Source organism: Mobula birostris, chromosome 27 (assembly GCF_030028105.1).
Source record: "Mobula birostris isolate sMobBir1 chromosome 27, sMobBir1.hap1, whole genome shotgun sequence".
In the NCBI taxonomy this organism is placed as follows: Eukaryota; Metazoa; Chordata; class Chondrichthyes; order Myliobatiformes; family Myliobatidae; genus Mobula; species Mobula birostris.
Window position 1 is genome coordinate 16,177,468 of NC_092396.1, and position 22,183 is coordinate 16,199,650.

The 22,183-nt window shown below is 40.6% G+C and overlaps 1 protein-coding gene across 4 annotated transcripts in view; it reads right to left on the reverse strand.

Annotated features, from left to right (window-relative positions):
- Window positions 1–22,183, reverse strand: part of LOC140188529 (calmodulin-binding transcription activator 1-like) — a 1,232,669-nt gene that overhangs the window by 88,069 nt on the left and 1,122,417 nt on the right. For 2 of the 4 annotated variants that reach the window (XM_072244896.1, XM_072244895.1), the window contains exon 1: window positions 6,772–6,852. The exons of the other annotated variants lie outside the window; for them this stretch is intronic. In XM_072244896.1, coding sequence (XP_072100997.1) covers window positions 6,772–6,790 — 19 coding nt within the window. In that variant the 5' untranslated portion in view covers window positions 6,791–6,852. Of the gene's footprint in view, window positions 1–6,771; window positions 6,853–22,183 lie in introns of those variants that run through there. 4 annotated transcript variants of the gene reach the window in all.

Consider the following 22,183-nt stretch of genomic DNA (forward strand, 5'->3'; position numbering starts at 1 on the left):
AACTGAAGGCCCACCTCCATCTGTTCTTGGCTACATTGAAGGAATCTTCATTGCTGTTTCCGTAACAATTTTCTTTTTGACCAGTCAGGGTTGTTAGCCCTGAGCTGAACCTCCGAACCTGGAGGACGGGTGGGTGGACCAATCTTAGTCTGATCTGTTAGTTTCTTAGTTTGAGCTGTTTGGTATGGGTGATCCTACTTAGAGCCAAAGCACAAGGCCCTGACTTTAACCAACATAGCTCTCCGGGTCATTGAGGCACACAAGCCTCCAAACCATATGACAAGGTGGTGGTCTTCTTGGATGTTCAAGCAGAAAAGGAGTCAAGAAAACTGAAGGAGATGAGAGTAAATATTATCACATGGTAAATGAAAAATAACACATGAAGATTTTTTTGTGTGTGGTGGGGGATAAGGTTATAGAATTCTATGATATAACAATTAAGTTCTGGCCTGGCAACATTCCAGATATCAAGGAGAAAGGCACACACACATTTCAAAAGCAAGAAAGGAAAAAATAATCAAAACACATCCTACTCTCTTGTTCTTTTTTGTTGCTTTCAATGCTCAGTTGCTAAATCCGTTGTCAAGTGAGGCAATATGGGATTGAATTTCTTTGAAATATTTTAAAAGCTCCCTGTATTAATTCCCAAACTGACAGATTACAATCTTATTCTGCACAAAACAAAAAGCCCAAAAGCAGAGAGAAAAGACAGATAGAGGAAAGTTATTTTGATGATCCTAAAGACAGGATTAGTATAAGAAAATTAAAAAATTAAACAAATTAGAATATTATTATTAAAGTGGCATGGTAGTGAAATGGTTAGTGTTAGCTATTACAGTACCAGCAACCTGGGTTCAATTCTGCCGCTGGCTATAAGGAGTTGGTTCATTCTCCCCCTGACCACATATGTTTCCTTCCAGTGCTCCGATTTCCTCCCACATTCCAAACCTATACTGGGTCCGTAGGTTAATTGGTCACATGGGTGTAATTGGGTGGCATGAGTTCATGGGGCTGGAAGAGCCAGTTATCTTGCTATATCTCTAAATAAAAGGTGAGAATTGAAGGATTCCTTTTATTCGTCAGATAACAGTTAAGGATGGAAAATAGATGACAAAATTGACTGTCCATTACACATTTCATCTTAAATGTTATTATGGTTTTCTATGCATATGATTTGCTCACACTTGGCAGCTGTGAATTTATAGAAATAATTTAAAATATAGTAGAATTTATGAAAAACTGTACATAAACAAAGACTAGCAAGAAACCAAAGTGTAAAAGAAGAAAAACTGCAAATAAAAAATGCTGAGAACATGAGTTGTAAAGAGTCTTTGAAAGTGAGTCTGGAAGTTGTAAAATCATTCCAAAGTTGTAGTGAGTGAAGTTATCCACACTGGTTTAGGAGCCTGATGGTTGTAGGGTAATAAATGTTCCTGAACCAGGTGGTGTGGGACCTAAGGCTTCTGGACCTCTTAGTAGCGAGAAGAGAGTACAGCCTGGATTGTGGGCAATTTGATGGTGGATGATGCGCTCCATGTAAGTGCACTCAGTGGTGGGGATGTGTCCACCGCTTTCTGTAATTTTTCTCTGTTTCTGAGCATTGATATTTCCATACCAGGTTGTAATGCAACCAGTTAGGATACAGTTCACTGTGAATCTATAGACGTTTCTCAGTAGATTCTCATTTCACTTCTGTTGGAATGAGGAAACTATTCCCATCTCCCACTTGCTATTCAAAGGCAAGATGACCGCTAACAGCTGCATCAATTGAAACTCCTGTTACTCATCATGAACCAATACTTTAGACCTCTTGTCATGTGGGAGATTGTCCTTTAAATTTATTTGTAAGTAATGTGAACGGTAGCGTAGTGGCTAGCACAACACTTTACAGCACCAGTGATCCAGGGTTCAATAACCGTCACTGCATGTAACGAGTTTGTACATTCTCCACGCGACTGCGTGGGTTTCCTCTGGATGCTCTGGTTTCCTCCCACAGTCCAAAGACATACCGGTTAGTAGGCTAATTGGTCATTGTAAATTGTCCCATGATTAGGCTAGGATTAAATCAGGGGATTGCTGGGTGGCAAAGCTCAAAGGGCTTTAACCTCAAAAATAAATAAATATATTTTGCATGACTTTGAAGCTAATATTTAGCTTATCCGCATAATAACACTGAAAGTAAGATATTCCCAATATTTTTAAGTGCTTGACTCATTAGAATATTGAACCTTATGGCTTTGCATGGAAGAGATGTGCAATCCACTTTAGCACGTTTTTAAGTGCGCAAGTTATGATATTTCCCCCCACAAGAAAATTCTGAAACCAAGACAGCAATAACATTCTGGATGGATAATCAAATGGCTGAGAGTTAGGGCTGAGAAATGAATCAGTGCGGTTAGATCAATGGAGGGAAGAGCTCAGGTAGGATTAGGTGCTTGCATTCTTGTGATGTTAGTAACCTTAGGCTCTTCACAAAGATTCATTCACTGAGGCAATGTTGTAATCAATGAAATGTGAAAAACAAGGCAATCAAATCCTGTACAGCAAGACCCTACCTGAGGCAATGCAATGATGACTTGATAATCGGTTTTATTGATATTGGATGAGGGATAAAATATTGTACAGAACACAGGGATTTTTTTTTAATTTTCTTTGAATAGTGCTTTGAATCTTTTAAATTGGGGTTCCCATCCTGAGGTCCACAGACCCCTTGGTTAATGACATAAAAAAGGTTGGGAACCCCTGTTTTAAATGGTCTGTGAAGAGAGACTAGGTCTCAATTTGAGGTAACTGGGGACATTTTATAAACTAGTGACACAATCATATAAATCTTTGGCTGAAGTGAGTTATAATACTGAATTTATACTGCCTTTAATTCTCGCACACACTTTAGCCTTCTAACTCCAAACCTTATGCTCCCTCAACACTGCTCCAGAATGTGAATCTATTTTCCATGTGGAAGTTTAACTTCAGAAAGTGGAATTCATAGCTTTCTGACTCTGTGGCAAATACTGGCTAGAAAGTGACATGACATTGTGAAGAGACACTGCATTTTTACCCAAACCGGTGAATAACTACAGAACTCAGGGTTCCCTTCTCCTATCACTGATGCTTTATGGAGAGGGGGATGAAATGAACCTCATTCAAGGTTCAGTTCTAATATTTTCAACAATGTATTGTCTATTGATACTTACCCAGAAGACTTCTAGACATGTCAGAGGATTTCGATATTGCCCCCGCCCCACCACACACACAAGTATACAGGCATACATGAAAGCGCACACAAATGCGGGCACAATACATTCATAAGCAGATGCACCTGTCTATAAGTACAGCTCACTACACAGTAATTCAGAAAAGGCTCAGATGTTCACCTGGCAAGATGAAGGCAACTGAATCAAATTAACCACACCAAAAGTGAAAGTGCATCAACTCTTTACAGACCAAAATTCAAATATAGGACTTGTGCCTTCATAATGTACCAAAAGCTCATTCAGCCACTAAGCTGGAAAGTTGATTATTTTTTCAAAACAGATTACTTTGTAAGGAATCATCACTCTGAGATTTGGCAATAGCAAAGTGCACAACACGTTGAGAACTTTATTCTGAGTTTAAGCAGTTCCAGTCATCAGTTCCAACATTTGTGAGTTCTGTTTCAAATTTCTGGCATCTATAACATTTTCTATTTTTAAGAATGGTTCCTAATCATCTTACTTAAATTGCAGGCACACTGTTATGTTCACTTTCCCTCCCAACCAAAACAAAAAAATTCCCACAAAGTTTTTCATGGATATTTTACCTCTTTATTCATTTTTAAATCTTTTTATTAATATATAATCTTCTACAGCTATAAAATACAGAAATACAACAAATTAGTATATATATAATTAATAAAGCTGAAGAAAAACATATAGTTGCTAATGAAAAAAATTCTCTTTAACAGATACAATATATTATTGCCTATGTATTAAAACTTGTCACTAATTTGTCAATTTAGATTATAACTTGTACTGGAATACCCTCTTTTCGTGTTTAGTGCCCTACACAATGCCTTTAGTTAAAGTAGCATTGTCCTGCTGATTAAGTGCTTGGCAAGCTTCAGTTTTCAGCTGGAGGGCATTGGGAGGTGACAGTAGCAATTTATAAATTGTAGCACGTCAAGGAAATTTTAAAAAGATATTTGGCAACCACTTTATAAACCAGTGACCCAATCACCTAAATCTATTAGTTAAAATGAACTGCAATACTCTTGAACTCATAGTCTGCTCACCCAACATGCATGCTTCGATCTCCTAGCTCTGCACTTTGTGCAACTCTCAGTTAATTGTAATAGGGATCAAAGGCACAAAATATACAGTGGGCCAGACATCAGAGAAATAAAGAGAACAAATGAAACAATACCACTGTGCAGCAAACCTCTGTACTTCACTCTCAGGGACCCAATGTCACAATCTTAATGCATCTTTCAGTAAGGGGAAAATAGAACTCTAATATGTACTTTTGAATATCAAGCAATATTCAATGACTTTAGACTCCTGACAACCTTATACTGTAAATATGTTGAAAAAGGAAGTTAAAATTTAAAGAAATAAATTATGACAAGTGGATACCTAGGCCACTGGCTGTAGACTGATTCAGCCAAGGCACAGGATCCTTCCAGAGGGGAGCGAGTTCTCCTCTCACCTGTGTTACTTTTGCCTTTGAAATGTTTTATTCTTGATCTAACCTGTGGCTGTTTGAACAGATTAGAGGGAGCTATGCTGTCTAATCCATGCTGTACCAGTCCTGGGACTGTCTGATAGCACACTACAGAGCTAACCTTATTCTGAATCTAAGCTGAACCATCTTTCTTAAACTTCCATCAGTTGTTTAAGTCAAATGAAACAGGTGTTTCCAGATTTTTCTTTAAACCAGGCTGTGCTGAGCAGAGTAACATAGAGCACTAAACAGAAGTCTTAGAGTAAAGATAAACATAGAACATAGGACAGTACAGCACAGAACCAAGCCTTTCGTCCATGAAGTCTGTGCCTATCTGCCTGTAGATGATTCATATTCCTCTATTTCCTGCATGTTCATGCCTCTTAAATGCCCTATTTATCTGTTTTCATCACCATTCCCCACAGTGTGTTCCAGGCACCGAATACTCAAACTTATCCTGCCTTTCTCCTTTAAACTTTCCCTCTCTCACCTTAAAGCTATGTTCTCCAGGATTTGACATTTCTACCCTAGGGGGAAAAAACTCTATTTATCTATGCTTTCCATAATTGTATAAAGCCTTATCGGATCTCGCTTCAGTCTGTGACGCTCCAGAAAAAGAAGATCTAAGTTTGTCAGCTTATCCTTATAGCTAATGTGAAATGAAGTACACTGAAGAAATGGGTGGTCATGGGGTGAAGAAACACCAATATAGAACAAATGGGTCAAATGAACTCTTTATGTGAAATTCTCAGTGAGTCAGTGTAAACTATATTGAGACATGGTTGTGTATTTAAAAAAAAGTTGAAAATTTAATGCCCATTGATATTTATTATTCGGTAGACCTTGCCCTTCATAAATTATGTTCCAGTGTATGTTCTGAAGACAGAATTTAAGACTTGTTTGTTATCTGATTTTAATGGAGGATTAGAGTCTCCAGGCAGAGGCCATGAACCATATTCTCCCCCATACCCACAAGTCACTGTGACACTGGTCAGTAAAACAATTTTTAAGACAAACACAGAGTAGCAGTTGACTGCTCCCACAAAGATCCTGCCCCTCAAACAGGAAAACTCTGCTTTACTTTATCAAACACACCAGAACACAGCTGGTCATTTCATAAATAATGAAATAGGGAAGACTTATATTTCTATGATGCATTATAGAACCTCTGGATAAGCCAACACCCTTCATTCCAAATTAAGTATTGTTCTGAAGTTACTTATTTTTCTTAATGCTGGAAGTGGGGAAACTAATTTGTGCTCAGCAAGCACCCATCAACTACAATCAGATCATCTGTTTTACAGTCTGAGATAACAATGGAAGAATGGCTTCCTAAAATAATACTGTAGACGCTAGCCCACCTACTTGAAAAGGCAAATGAAGATTTGGCTTAAAGCTTCACCTAAAAGGCAACACCTTAGGCAATGCAGCATTCCTTTACTCCTGTGCTGGACTGTCTGCTGAGACTTTTGAGTCATGTCTACACAGGCTTCTCTTTCCAAATACTTAGAGCAACTTAACTAACTGGGTTTTGACGTCCACTTGCACGCCCTCAACACTTTTAAAACAATACTTTAGAAACAAAGGCTCCGAGTCCTCACATTGTTCCCATCAGGTACTACAGCAGATACAAGCTTTGGCACTGGGAAGTTGACTATTCCATCGGAAGTATTAGAGCAATAGATCTTTAGAGAGGAAAAAATAGCTTAAACCTCTTTTCACACCTTCAAACTAATTATGAATGAATGCGTTTAAAGGTACACTATTGCTTCACACTGATGTAGTGGGAGCACATGACTTACTGCAGGATCATTCGAAGGAAGATTAACGGAAACAAAACTGATAAGAAAATAAACTCAAGACAAAGAGCGACAGGCAGCGCACTTCGTCCAGGCGGGAGCTCCGTTCAATAAAACAATCGCTCAGCAAACGAGAAGCAATCCCCACTCGGCGCCGCTCTCCCTCACACACACTAACACACAGAAACGCATTTACCAGACAGTAACACACATTACTGAGAGAAAGCACACACAAATAAACACAAGGCACACACAGCTCGGAGGAGTTCAATACCTTGCATTTCACTTGTCATCGGGAGCCCTCTGCTTAGCAATTTCCCTCAGGACATAAACAGTCTCCCCCTTTTTGTTTGTATTTAAAGACAGCAGTTACTGGCGCACAGTAGGAACCAGGAGCCCCGTGGCCCCTCTCTGCGAACTCACACGTGTTGGAGGTAAACAGTTGTCCCACTTTGCGTGCTCCAGATCCTGAGCTCACCCTGCAAAGTCCTGTCAATTTGGTTAATCGAACAGCAGGTTCATGAACAACCCCTTTATTTGATAATCCACCTCCACTCCCTTTTCCTTCTCCCTCCCTCCCTCCCTTTGAATCCCAACGGGGTCTCAAGATTCTCAAAGAATAACAGGCTTCGCTAACTGCAGGGCTGTCGGAACACGCCCTTGCATCGCCCTCCCCCTGCAAGCAATCATTTGACAGGTGGGGATTTCCATGAAGCCCCTTCACAAATCCAGCTCTCTTTTTCTTTTGTCCTTTCCTGTACCTGCAATGCCGCAGAATGATCATCCCTGCATTATGACAAATCAAGGCAGGCATCTATACTCTTACTACATCACACTTACACACTGACTGCGAGAGACTAAAATAGGCACAAGGGCTTGTTGAAACCGCAGGCTGGGTAAAGGGTGCGTGTCAAAATAAGAGCCCCTCCTCACACTGCACCACTGCACAGCCCTCTACACCGCCTGGGATCCGACATTAGCAATTGATTCCTCAAAAGGACGCAGAATATTTACTGCTTGTGAGAATAATATTTACGAAAGGAGTAATTCATCATGTAATTCTAACACTCAACAAGACTGCGCCCTTTCAACGGCAACTTTCATTTTAACAGGTCTTTTAAACTTAAGCAAAATGTCCCAAAGCTCCTGACGGGATTGTTCAAAGTTTGGGCTGAGCCACGTAAGGAAATATTAGAACCAACGACCAGAAGTTTGGCCGAAGTCGCTGGTTTTAAGGTGCAGTTTACAAGAGCGAGTGGAACAGCGAGGTTTACGGAAGTAACTGTGTCGTTTATAGCCCGTGAAACCGAAGATGATCTAAGATGTAACGAAAACGATCAGGAAACATAGACGGTGACAGCAAAGGAAGAGGCCATTTGGCCCATCATTCCTGTGCTAGTTTGTTCCATTAGTTATCCATTTGATCCCACTCCCGGGCGTTTCTCCTGTGGCACGCAAAGAGACAGTGGAATAGGAGAATAGGGGGACGTGGCAATAGCATGGAATGAGTGTTGGCAGGAACGTGAGACCCCCAGTACCTCGACTGTACCTCTTCCTAGAGATGCTGCCTGGCCTGCTGCGTTCACCAGCAACTTTTATGTGTGTTACCCCCAATAGTGCTGCGTTTTATAAGACCACCCGAAACTGGTTAAACTTACTGTATATTCTTGGTCACAGTCCCACCTTTTCCAATTCTTTTATCCAATCCTACCCTTGGATCTACCACCAGCACACTTTCAGTCACTGTATACCAGATCAAAACAACTCACTGAATTGAAAAAAAAAGTTTCTTGATGGTCCCTGTTTCTTTTGTCAATCCCCATTGAATGTCCTTTGGGACCTGACCTTATGTGATTGAGAACTAATTTTATTTACCCACATTATTACCCTTCTTAAATTTGCATATCAGTGGAAGAGGCCACATCTGGAGGAACTTTGTGATCTTGGCAGATCACAGAGATGGAGGAGGTTGCAGAGAAAGGGAGAAAACAAGTGAGGCCCCTGCAAATAGGAAAGCACATCACTAATTAACTTGTGGGAAATGAATGAGAAGATAGTTTTATACTTCAGTATCCATTGAGTTCAGATCTATGGAGGCAACGTAGTTTGACAAGGCATACTTAACCAGCTGGTAGGGAGAAGGCAAAGGGGTTGAGAGAGATAATAAATCAGCCATGATGGAATGCTGGAGCAGACTCAATGGGCAGAATAGCCTATTTCTGCTCCTATGTTTTATGGTCTTATGTATCATTAGAACTTAATGTCTCATCATTTCAAGGGAGGAGGAATTCACCTTGTTTCTATATCTGTTATTATCAAGCGATTCCAAATTTTAGAACTATGACCTCAAGCAATGGCAGCATAAAGATTATTTGGCCCTTAGATTCAAATAGCTTTGCTATAGTGTCAAGGAAGTAGTACTAAAAGTGTAGAAATATGGTGGGACTCTTATCAGTAGATATAGCGCTCTCTGACATGCTTGTTTCTGGGTTAGTAACAACCCCCACCACCCAGGTCATGCTGTCTTCTCATTACTGTCATCAGGAGCTCAGGACCCACACCACCAAGTTCAGAAACAGTTCTTATCCCTCAACCATCAGGCTCTTGAACCAAAGGGGATAACTTCACTCAACTTCACTTGCCCAATCACCGAACTGTTCCCACAACCTATGGACTCACTTTCAAGGATTCTTCATCTCATGTTCTTGATGTTTATTGTTTATCTATTTATTATTATTCTTTCTTTCTTTCTGTATTTGCACAGTTTGTTGTCTTGTACACACTGGTTGAATGCCCAGTTGGCGTGGTCTTCCATTGATTATATTATGATTTTTATTCTATTACAGAATTAGTGAGTATGCCCATCAGAAAATGAATCTCAGGATTGTATATGGTGACATATATGTACTTTGATAATAAATTCACTTTGAACTTTAAAACTGAGATTACTTGCACTACCATCATCTGAATTTAGCTACAGATGTTAATACTGTACAAAAGATTGCTGATATAACAAACTAGACTGAGTGAGTAAATGCAATTAGTCATATTTGAGAATGTTTCTGCTCACACATTCTCCACTATAAAGCACAATCAAATAGCTGTTCTGTTCCATTTCCAAGATCTTTACAAGTAAACAAGAGTCGAGACTAAATAAATAAAAAGTACATTACAGTATTTAATATCCTATGATTTGTCTCCTGAGTATTAAAAAACAGACACTTTAATTCCAAGATAGTCCAGGATAATACTGAAATGTGGGCAATCCTACTACTGGAACAACTGATAGATTTTAAGGCATGTCTTTAAAGGGAAGAGAGATGCACATGAATGAAGAGCAGGTAAAAGATGTAACAATGGGGAGGGGCAAGGCAGGAGAGTTGTTTGAATATAAGACTGAGAACTTTTACCCTTTGTAAGTGTGCAGGCAGAGAAGTGTTAAGGAAGTCAGACTTGCTGGCATCCAATTTAGGCTAGTGAGCTCAGGACTGAAGTGTGATAGGCTTTCGGTGCTATTTACGATATGGGCAATGAAGTTGTGAATTACTTGAAACATAAAAAGTGTAGAAGATTAGAGGTCTGGTGTGCATGGGTTCAACAGGGGAATAACTAAGATCTAGAAATCAGCTAACCTCATGTTTCTATCCCAAACATGTCCATCTGTCTACATTTAATTTTAATGCGATGTAGTACTCTGACTAAGAGAGTTGGAGGAAAGTTGCTTTGCACTAGGTCAGTGATTTGCACCAATGAATCCTCAGCCACTAACCTCAGCCATAGTCAGCTGAAGTTCTACAGAGAATGGAAATAGAGAATTAAGGCAGAACTTTGGAGTTGAAATAGAGGAACAGCCGCATTTTACTGAATAGAAAAGAAGGTTTGATGGACCTTATAACACACTGCTACATTATTTCATATGCTCAATGATTCTCATATCAAGGAAACTTAAGCATTACCATTATGATTTGGAACTAATTCTGATGAGTATTTCTGTGATTTCTAAAGCAACTTTCATTATTTCAGAACATTCTAAAATGATTTACAGCCAATGAATGTTTTTGAAGTGCAGCCAATAATGTAATTCAAGAAATACCAGGCAGCAGTGATCACCCTCCATTACACTGCTGAGGCATCAGTACCTATAACAGACATCTCAATACCACCAATATTGTCTCCACAAATTCCTCCAACTATACTGACAAAGTGAACCAAGGTCTTCAGCTTCTCCAAAACCAATAATCTTAGCATCAACATGATAAACGCAAGCTGTCCACACAAATTTTTTTTATATTTGGCATCTCTGACAGAAGGGGATAACAGTCATAAACAATTGACTTTATTTGACACTGGGATGATAGGAGGATTGAACATAAGAAAATAACAAAACAGCAGCAGGATTAGCAGTACTGCATCAGTACCAGCGACCCGGGTTCATTTCCCGCCGCTGTCTGTAAGGAACTCACTGCGCTTTAAATGTTCAGTACCAGCGACCTGGGTTCATTTCCCGCCACTGTCTGTAAGGAATTTGTACATTCTCCCCGTGGCCACATGGCTGCTCCGGATTCCTCCAACAGTCCAAAGACATAATGGTTGGTAAGCTAATTGGTCATTGTAAATTGTCCCATGATTAGGCTAGGATTAAATTGGGGGTTGCTGGGTGACGTAGCTCGAAAGGCCGGAATGGCCTATTTTGTCCTGTATCCTAATAAATAAATAAAGTGTTCGACCCCCTCAGCCGGTTCAAATGAACAGGGAATATCATTCACCTCCCAATTCATGAGTTAACGTGCCCAAGTCAAATCCTAAATTCAAAGGCAGTTTTTTCAGTTAATGTTGAAATACAATAAATCCATAAACTAATCTTTTTAACACTAACAGAAGCAATGTTTCAAAACATTCAAAATTTCAAAACTTGATCTGTATTGCCAAATTTAGACTGTGGAAGTATGTCGAAAGGCTCTCTAGGATATCAAACTCTGAGAGAAATCTTCAGGTTAAATAGCAGAAACAGAGAAAATCCTAAACTTGTCAGTCTGATGTCCCTGTGAAATACAGCTAATATAAAAGAATAAAACACCTTCATGATTAATTCAATGTGTCCATCCAAAAAAAATTCTGTATTTTATTAACAAATGTAGCTTGACAGCTCTGACAGGAGGGGATAATGGTCACAAACAATTGGCTCTATTTGACACCTGAATGATGGGAAGATTGAACACAGAAACGTAAAAGAAAACAGAATCAGGACAGCATCTAGCCCTTCAAGCTTATTCTGCCATTCCATAAAATGTTAACTATTCTTTTATCTCAGTGTCACCTTACTGCAATAACCCCATATCCCTCCAATACCTTAATATCAAAAAAATACATTAACCTCTGTCATATATGTTTCAGAATTTGAGCTTGGACAACCCTCTTAGGTACAGTGTTCCAATGATGCACTAACTTCTGGGTGAAGAAATTCCTTCTCTATTGTGTTAGGAAAATGTCACCTCTCATTTTGAAACTGTGACTTCTGGTTTCAGGTTTCTCAGCTAGGGGAAACATCAAATCTCTATCTTTCAAGTTCTCTAAGAATTTTGTATGAATGCACAAACCATATCCATCAATCATTAGCTGTTAGCTCCATTTTCATTGATAACATCACCTTAACAAAAGTGTATTGTCTTCAACCTTGAAAGAATCAGCTATCGATTTTGTGTCTACAACTTTTTGAGGGGACAGAGTTTCAGCTATCCACTAAACTTTGTGTAAAACTATCCTGATATAATTTCCAAATATTTTAACTCTCCTTTAAGGTAATGTCTCACTGATCAGAATTCTCACCGAAGGAAGTATTTCCCTTAGTCTTGATGATGTCTTGAGGGACAATGGATAGCAGCACTGTAGTGACCTCTCCAGGGCACAAGCTTGGGCAGGAGGTAGGGAGATCCTGAGATGCCCAGTTGTCAAGGTCCCCCTCTCAGCCTCACTGGTATAGTCCAAAGGAAAGCAAAGCAAAATGTTTGGCACCAGCTTGGCTGCAAGAGCTGCCTTAGGGGCAGTCACCTCAGGGACTTCAATCCAGATCTTCTGTCTTGGTTTCCCCCCCTAGCCTTCACCTCTCCCGTGCCTGCCCACAAGGTAGTCTTAGTCATAGAGCATATGAACTAATGCTTAGCTTAACCCTTTCATCCCAGTATCACTCGAATGAATTGTGATTGTAATTCTCTTCAAGACAAAATATTCTTCTGAACATGGAGTGTATAAGCACTGTACTGCTGCTGCAAAACAACAAATTTCATGTCATATACAACGGTGATAATAAAACTGATTTTAATTGAGATTTATTTATTTCTTGAGATACAGTGCAGAACAGGCCCTCTGGTCCTTTGAGCCGCACCACCCAGCAATCCCCAGGTTTAATACTATCCTAATCATGGGATGGTTCACGATGACTAGTTAATCTGCCAACTGGTAGGTCTTTGGACTCCAATGAGAGTCAGGATATTCAGGGGAAGGGGGTCCTAAGTCCCACTCCTTCTGAGGAGAAGAATTCTAGAGGTAAACAGAAACAGGAAGAAGAGTATTACCCTAAGTATAGCCAACTTTCAAAATATATCATTTAAGATAAACAAAGGAAAGAGTGACCTGCTTGTTTTCCTGTTATGATAAGAAAACCAATGATGGCTCAGTAGCAGGAAAGTGTTCTCTACCCTGCTTTCCTAGGGCTTTTATTTTGAAGTGGGAAATAACACAATGAAGCTTCTCATGACAGCTGGAGCTGATGAAATTGAGGCACAAAGGCAGCTGGACTCCAGACTGAGTGCATTTTCCTTTGTTTCCGTAAGTTTGGTGCTACAGTGGAAGAGTAGAGAATGGATATCCTGGTTTCCCTGGATCTACACAGGACACACAGTCATCTTATGTTACACAGAAAATTATGATGATGGCATTCTCACTTATTGGAAGATTTGTGGACTGCTACACAGATTTTTTTTGTTTTAAGTAGAAATGCAAAGTGTTCCAAGGACTCTTCATCTCATGTTCTCGATAGCTTATTTTTTGTGTCTTGTATTTACTGTGAATGCCTGCAAGAAAATTAATCTCAGGGTGACATATATGTACTTCGATAATAAATTTACTTTGAACTTGGAAGGGTGGTACGTTTACACAACTTGGGAGAGTTCATCTCCAAGAGCGCCATTAGGCAGGCAAAAGCTTTGCCAGAGAGGAGAGGGATGATATAGGCCACGTTCCAGAGGTCAGAGGAGAACTTGGTGAGTTGCAGCTTAAAAGTCAGAGCACTGGATAAGATTCGGTCTACCTGTCCTTTGGTTGCCATCAAATGATTTGACAGGTCCATAAGTAATGGAGACTCAAAGGCTTAACAATTGCACTAACAGATTCTGTGAGAAATTTAAGAGAAGCTGCTCTGGTCTGAGACTGGAGACATCTGGAGATGAAGCATCAGAATGTCTTTGCCAGGAGCAAACATGAGGGGCATAAATAACTGCAGCACATGTTGATGGAATTAGGCAAGGAGGAGTGGGAAGAAGTTCATGAGGCCACAGTGGCATAGCGGTTAGCGCGATGTTATTGACAGCTCAGGTTGTCAGAGTTCAGGGTTTAACTCTGACATCATCTGTAAGGAGTCCATACGTCCTCCCCGTGGAATGTTTGGGATTCCTCCGGGTGCTCCGGTTTCCTCCCACAGTACAAAGACATACCAGTTGGTAGGTTGATTGGTCATTGTAAATTGTCCCATGATTAGGATGGGTTAAATCGGTGGGGAAGGAGGCCGTTGCTGGGAGGTGCAACTTGAAGGGCTGGAAGGACCTATTCTGTGTTTGTATCTGAATTTAAAAAAAAAGAAAAGTGGAGCTCAGCTGAATGGCCAACTTTTATGCAATAAATATATAAAATCAGATGGCCATCATAATACATATCTGTGAAATACACTGCCGCACGTCACCAAAACTGGTGCATCAAACCAGTTTATCCAACCAAGCGGAGAAAATTCTACCAGAGGTCCTTTCCTGTGGCTGGGCCAAAATTTAGAATATCACACGAGTACCTTCACCAAAAACACCAGTGATTTAAAAGAGTGACTTACAAAACCTTCTCAAGAGGTGATCTATAATTTGGCCTTGTCAGTGACATATACATCCAAGTTTAAATCTAAGGAAAGAGAAGGATTCAATCACAAACAGGAGAAAACCTACAGATGCTGTAAATCCATGCAACACACATATAATGCGTGAGGAACTCAGCAGGCCAGGTAGAACTATGGAAAGGAGTAAACAGTTGATGTTTTGGGCCGAGAGCCTTCTTCGGGACTGGAAAGGAAGAGAGGAAGTCAAAGTGAGGAGGTGGGGGAGGGAAGGAAGAAGAACAAGGTGGTAGGTGAAATGTTGACTGTACTCCTTTCCATAGATGCTGCCTGGCTTGCTGAGTTCTTTCAATGTTTTGTGTGTGTTGCAAAGAGAAGGAATTTGTTCCTTTGGGCAGAGAAAATGAAGGGGGTGTCTAACTGATTAAAGCTCAAATGAGTGTCATGTGATGTAATTAGTCTAAAACTATTAGAGTGTAATAATCTGAAATTAAATTGTTCAATAGTGTAGTTATGGTGACTGCTTGTTTTTTAAAATTCAGTTTAATAATTTTGGCTTGAGTAACGACTACTTTGCTGCCAGTGGTCTGAGATCAGGTTAAATGGTGAGAGTAAATCCTGTTGCATATTCTGGAAAACAGTTGTATGTACAGTAGTAAGTGTGGAGCTGGGTTGAGCAAATTTAGCTCGGGAAAATCCTGTGAAGATAATTTAATTAAAGACAGAAACAGGTGTCAGTACTTGGAGTAAGAGTGAGAGTTTAAAAGAGGTAGGTCTCAGGAACTGCTGGTGAGTTTCACTGAATAGGAGCCAAAAAAGGGGCACATTTGCAAATCATTAATAGTTGATTGGCTAATTTAGCTAATTAACAGAAGCCCATAAAAAGAAATTAGAGTCAAGTAGTCCCTCTAGTCATTGTGATCCAACCTCCCAGATACTGTGATCCAACATTTACCCATCTTCACACACCAAGAATGTGTGTTACAATCCCCATGTGAAGTATGCACCAGTCTATTTAACCAGCATCGAACCAGCCACCGCTACTGTTGCAACTCTGGTTGACATAATCTAGTTCTCCATTTGGTGTGCCTCACTTCCCTTTGGTGAATCAGTAGGTGTCTAAAGGTTGATTTATACTTGTGCGTACGGGCTACGCCGTAGGCCTGGTTTATACTTTTGTGTAGCCCTACGCCGTAGTGAGCATACGTTTTTGTGTCTGAGTCGCTCTGTAATTCACCACCAAAATGCTAGTTGGCGGTGGGGTTTCTATACCACTGTGTTGAGTTTCTTCGTGAGAGACAATGGACGAGGAAATGCATTTCCAATATTTTCAGATGTTGGCAGGTAGATTTGTCGATTTGGTTCATCGTCTTCAACCATTTATTTCGCATCAGTGTACAGACATGGCGGAGAAAAGCAACCGGGAATGCATAGGAGGAAATGCGATGCTACAAAGTGAACCACGGTTGTTGCGGTCTGCGTTGCCGCGCCGCGTGAGTTACATTTTTGAGGATATGCACGTCACCCTACGGTGCAGGGTACGGTGTAGGGTACGCGGTACCTACGGCGTACATTTGACACACAAGTATAAATCAGCCTCTAGGCTACATGCATTGTTAATGCTGAGTGTTGACAGGGGCAGCTTTCATTTTCCTAACCACACCGGGGGTACTGTGTGTTTATACATTACAGCCTTCCCTAGTTTTCCTCAATAGCAAGTAAATGCTTGTTACAACACCTTAGTATTTATGGTTTGATACAAGTATTTAATTTAATTTATTTATTCAGCAATACAGCACGGAGTAGGCCCTCCAGCCCTTTCAGCCATGCTGCCCCAGCCACCCCTGACAAACCCAATTAACCCTAACCTAACCAGGACAATTTGCAATCACCAGTTAACCTACCCGAAACATTTTTAAGCTGTGAGAGGAAACTGGAGGACCTGGAGAAAACCTACGCATTCCACGGGGAGGACCTACAGAGACTCTTACAGGACAGTGCCGGAATTGAACTCCAAGCTCCGGAATGCCCTCAGCTGTAACAGTGTCGCACTAACCACTGCACTACCATGGTGCCCAACTCTTTTTATAACCTCTGTGAGAGGTTAACACCTGATATATTGGGAAGTGCAGATGGAAATGGGAAAAATAAGGGGTGGGGATTTTATTGCTTATTGTACTATATGGGGCTGTAGTGACATAAATGTGAATGGGATGGTGCTGGAAGACTTTCTGGAAGAAAAGTGTTTGGTGTACTTGAATGATGGTAGGAGTACAAGGATAAATCTATTTAAATACACTGGTATCTGAGGATATAGCAAGCGTGTGTAACTGCAATGTGAATAATGATACCACAGTAGGGAGTGATTATTTCCCTATTATCTGTACAAAGGGAATAGATGTATATCAGAGGAAAGATTCTCATATCCCTAGATGGAATTTTAAAAAGGCAAATTGGGATGTATTTGATTTATGTAGAAGTAGATTTCCTGATCATTTGGTTTTGGAGGAGATTGAGTTGAGTAATAATATTGTGTGCTTTCTACTCAATTCAATAACTAGGGAATCAATTCCCAGATTGTTGGGAGATAATAAAAGGAAAGCTGTTACCTGGTGGATGAGTGAATGTAAAAGAGCTGTGAAAGAGTGGAATAAAATTTTTAGGAAAATTAGGCAGTGTTACTCCTTCTTTCATACAATAAAAAGGAGCTCAAGAAAAGTAGTTCAAAGGGAAAAGAATGTACTGTGTTAGTATTGGGAAAAGGATCTAAGTAGGGGAATTTGGAGTATGATACAGAAAATGGCGGGGCGGGGGTTAGAAAACTTGATACATGACCGGTTTTGTATGGTGGGGAGAAAGCTCTAGTTACTGACTCTGAAAAAGCTAAATTATCAGCAAAAATATCTGTCAGATACAAGAGAAAATCTGCAGATGCTAGAAATCTGAGCAACACATACAAGGTGCTGGAGGAACTCAGCAGGCCAGGCAGCACCTATGGAAAATAGTACAGTCGATGTTTCAGGCTGAAACCCTTCGGCAGGGCTCTACAGTCGACGTTTCAGGCCGATGATATTTGTTACTATATGCTTACATGGTTATCGGATTTGAAACTTACGTTGGTTTTGAAATTCTTTAATATGGGTTGAAGAGTGACTTCCTGCTTCCCGGAAATTAGCTGTTGTTATCCCTTTATTGAAACCTGGGAAGGATCGATCAGATCCTTACATTATGGACCTATTTCGCTAACTTCACATGTATGTTAGATAATGGAACTATGGTTATAGCAAAGCTTTCTTGTTTTGTGGAAAGTAGTGGAAAATTAGCTGTATACCAATCTGGATTTTGTAAAGGGAGAATGACCATGGACTTGATGTAAAATTTAGAATCTGATGTTCGTAACGCCCAAGTTAGTAAAGAATCAGTGGTAGCAGTTTTCTTTGATGTAGAGAAAGTTAATGATATGTTATGGACAAAAGGGTTTCTGCTTAAACTTGAAAAGATGGGAATAGGTGATAGAATGTCCAATTGGATTCAAGATTTTTCACGTGATAGGAAGATACAAGTTAGGATGGAACTTTCTGTAAGGAGTATGAGGTAGAGAATGGGATGCCACAGGGGAGCCCACTCCTTTTTATGCTGATGGTAGTGCAGTGTGGAAGAGACAGGAATATAAATTATATCATTAAGAAAATACAGGCAGCTATTAATGAAGTAGAGAATTGGGGACGTCGGTGGGAGTTTAAATTTCCTGTTGCAAAGACTCAAGTTATTTGTTTTTTTTTAAAAGGAGCATTACACAAACATTAGATCAATCTCAAGTTATATGGTAAATTTCTTAAACAAGAGTCAGAATCAGGTTTAATATCTCTGGCATATGTTGTGAAATTTGTTGTTATGTAGCAGCAGTACATTGCAATACATAATAACTATAAATTACAATTAGTATATATATTTTTAAAAAAGTTAAATTAAATAAGTAGTGTGGAAAGATATGTTAGTAGGAAGAGGGGGTGGTGTGGCCCTGTGTATAAGAAATAACATTAAATCATTAGAAAGGGATGATATAGGATTGGAAGGTGTAGAGTCTGTATGGGTTGAGTTAAGAAATAGCAAGGGTAAAAGGACCTTAATGGCAGTTGTATACAGGCCTTCAAACAGCAGGTGGCTTGTGGATTAAAATTACAGCAGGAGATAGAAAAAGGGTGTCAGGAGGGCAATATCATGATAATCATTGGAGATTTTAACATGAAAGTGGATTGGGAAAACCAGGGCAGTACTGGACCTCAAGAGAGAGTGTTTGTAGAATGTCTAAGGGATGGCTTTTTAGAACTGCTTGTTGTTTAGCCCACTAGGGGATCGGCTGTGCTGGATTGGGCAGCAATGGCTGGAGTTTCTACGAAAAATGAAGGAAGTGCAAGACAGATATATTCCAAATAATAAGAAATTATCAAATGGAAGAAGGACACTACCGTGGCTGACAATTGAAGTCAAAAGTGTTGGGGAAGTGAAGTAGGTGCAGTGAAAATTATGACTAAGAAGGAGCTCAGGAAGCTTAATGCACCGAGGGTGGATAAATCTCCTGGACCTGATGGAATGCACACTTGGGTTCTGAAGGAAGTAGCTGGAATCGATAGATTCTGGCATTGTAGTGGATGACTGGAAAATTGCAAATGTTACTCCGCTATTTAAGATAGGTGAGAGGCAGCAGAAAGGAAACTATAGACCTGTTAGCCCAACATCAGTGGTTGGGAAGTTGTTGGAATTGATTGTTAGGGATGAGATTATGGAGTACCTGGAGGCACATGCCAAGATAGGCCAAAGCCAGCATGGTTTCCTGAAAGACTAACCTACTGCAATTTTTTGAGGAAATTACAAGCAGGGCAGACAAAGAAGTTGCAGTAGATGTGGTGTACTTGGATTTTCAGAAGGCCTTTGACAAGGTGCCCCACATGAGGCTGCTTAGCCCATGGAATTATAGGGAAGTTACTAGCATGGGTGGAGCATTGGCTGATCGGCAGAAAACAGAGAGTCGGGGGGTGGGGGAATAAAGGGATCCTATTCTGACTGGCTGCCGGTTACCAGTGGAGTACCACAGGGGTCGGTGTTGGGACCACTGCTTTTTACCATCTATGTCAATGATTTGGACAATGGGATTAATGGATTTGTGGCAAAATTTGCCAATGATACAAAGATTGGTGGAGGAGTGGGTAGTGTTGAGGAAACAGAGGACCTGCAGAGAGATTTAAATAGCTTAGGGGAATGGGCAAAGAAGTGGCAAATGAAATCCAGTGTTGGAAGTATATGGTCATGCACATTGGTGGATGAAATAAACAGGCAGACTATTATTTAGATGGAGAGAGAATTCAAAATGCAGAGATGCAAAGGGACTTGGGAGTCCTTGTGCAGGATACCCTAAAGGTTAACCTCCAGGTTGAGCTGGTGGTGAAGAAGGTGAATGCAATGTTGGCATTCATTTCTAGAGGTATAGAATATAAGAGCAGGGATGTGATGTTGAGGCTCTATAAGGCACTCATGAGACCACACTTGGAGTATTGTGTGCAGTTCTGGGCTCCTTATTTTAGAAAGGATATACTGACATTGGAGAGGGTTCAGAGAAGATTCACGAGAATAATTCCAGGAATGAAAGGGTTACCTTATGAGGAACGTCTGGCAGCTCATAGGATATGCAATGGCAAGCATTTAAGGATTGCATGGATGAACTACAACAATTGTTCATCCCAGTTCGGCAAAAGAATAAATCAAGGAAGGTAGTGCACCCGTGGCTGACAAGAGAAATTAGGGATAGTATCAATTCCAAAGAAGAAGCATACAAATTAGCCAGAAAAAGTGGCTCACCTGAGGACTGGGAGAAATTCAGAGTTCAGCAGAGGAGGACAAAGGGCTTAATTAGGAAGGGGAAAAAAGATTATGAGAGAAAATTGGCAGGGAACATAAAAACTGACTGTAAAAGCTTTTATAGATATGTAAAAAGGAAAAGACTGGTAAAGACAAATGTAGGTCCCCTGCAGGCAGAAACAGGTGAATTGATTATTGGGAGCAAGGACATGGCAGACCAATTGAATAATTACTTTGGTTCCGTCTTCACTAAGGAGGACATAAATAATCTTCCAGAAATAGTAGGGGACAGAGGGTCCAGTGAGATGGAGGAACTGAGCGAAATACATGTTAGTAGGGAAGTGGTGTTGGGTACATTGAAGGGATTAAAGGCAGATAAATCCCCAGGGCCAGATGGTCTGCATCCCAGAGTGCTTAAGGAAGTAGCCCAAAAAATAGTGGATGCATTAGTGATAATTTTTGAAAACTCGTTAGATTCTGGACTAGTTCCTGAGGATTGGAGGGTGGCTAATGTAACCCCACTTTTTAAAAAAGGAGGGAGAGAGAAACCGGGGAATTATAGACCGGTTAGCCTAACGTAGGTGGTGGGGAAACTGCTGGAGTCAGTTATCAAAGATGTGATAACAGCACACTTGGAAAGCGGTAAAATCATCGGACAAAGTCAGCATGGATTTGTGAAAGGAAAATCATGTCTGACGAATCTCATAGAATTTTTTTGAGGATGTAACTAGTAGAGTGGATAGGGGAGAACCAGTGGATGTGGTATATTTGGATTTTCAAAAGGCTTTTGACAAGGTCCCACACAGGAGATTAGTGTGCAAACTTAAAGCACACGGTATTGGGGGTAAGGTATTGATGTGGATAGAGAATTGGTTGGCAGACAGGAAGCAAAGAGTGGGAATAAACGGGACCTTTTCAGAATGGCAGGCAGTGACTAGTGGGGTACCGCAAGGCTCAGTGCTGGGACCCCAGTTGTTTACAATATATATTAATGACTTGGATGAGGGAACTAAATGCAGCATCTCCAAGTTTGCGGATGACACGAAGCTGGGTGGCAGTGTTAGCTGTGAGGAGGTTGCTAAGAGGATGCAGGGTGACTTGGATAGGTTGGGTGAGTGGGCAAATTCATGGCAGATGCAATTTAATGTGGATAAATGTGAAGTTATCCACTTTGGTGGCAAAAATAGGAAAACAGATTATTATCTGAATGGTGGCCGATTAGGAAAAGGGGAGGTGCAACGAGACCTGGGTGTCATTATACACCAGTCATTGAAAGTGGGCATGCAGGTACAGCAGGCGGTGAAAAAGGCGAATGGTATGCTGGCATTTATAGCGAGAGGATTCGAGTACAGGAGCAGGGAGGTACGACTGCAGTTGTACAAGGCCTTGGTGAGACCACACCTGGAGTATTGTGTGCAGTTTTGGTCCCCTAATCTGAGGAAAGACATCCTTGCCATAGAGGGAGTACAAAGAAGGTTCACCAGATTGATTCCTGGGATGGCAGGACTTTCATAAGAAGAAAGACTGGATGAACTGGGCTTGTACTCGTTGGAATTTAGAAGATTGAGGGGGGATCTGATTGAAACGTATAAAATCCTAAAGGGATTGGACAGGCTAGATGCAGGAAGATTGTTCCCGATGTTGGGGAAGTCCAGAACGAGGGGTCACAGTCTGAGGATAAAGGGGAAGCCTTTTAGGAGCGAGATTAGGAAAAACTTCTTCACACAGAGAGTGGTGA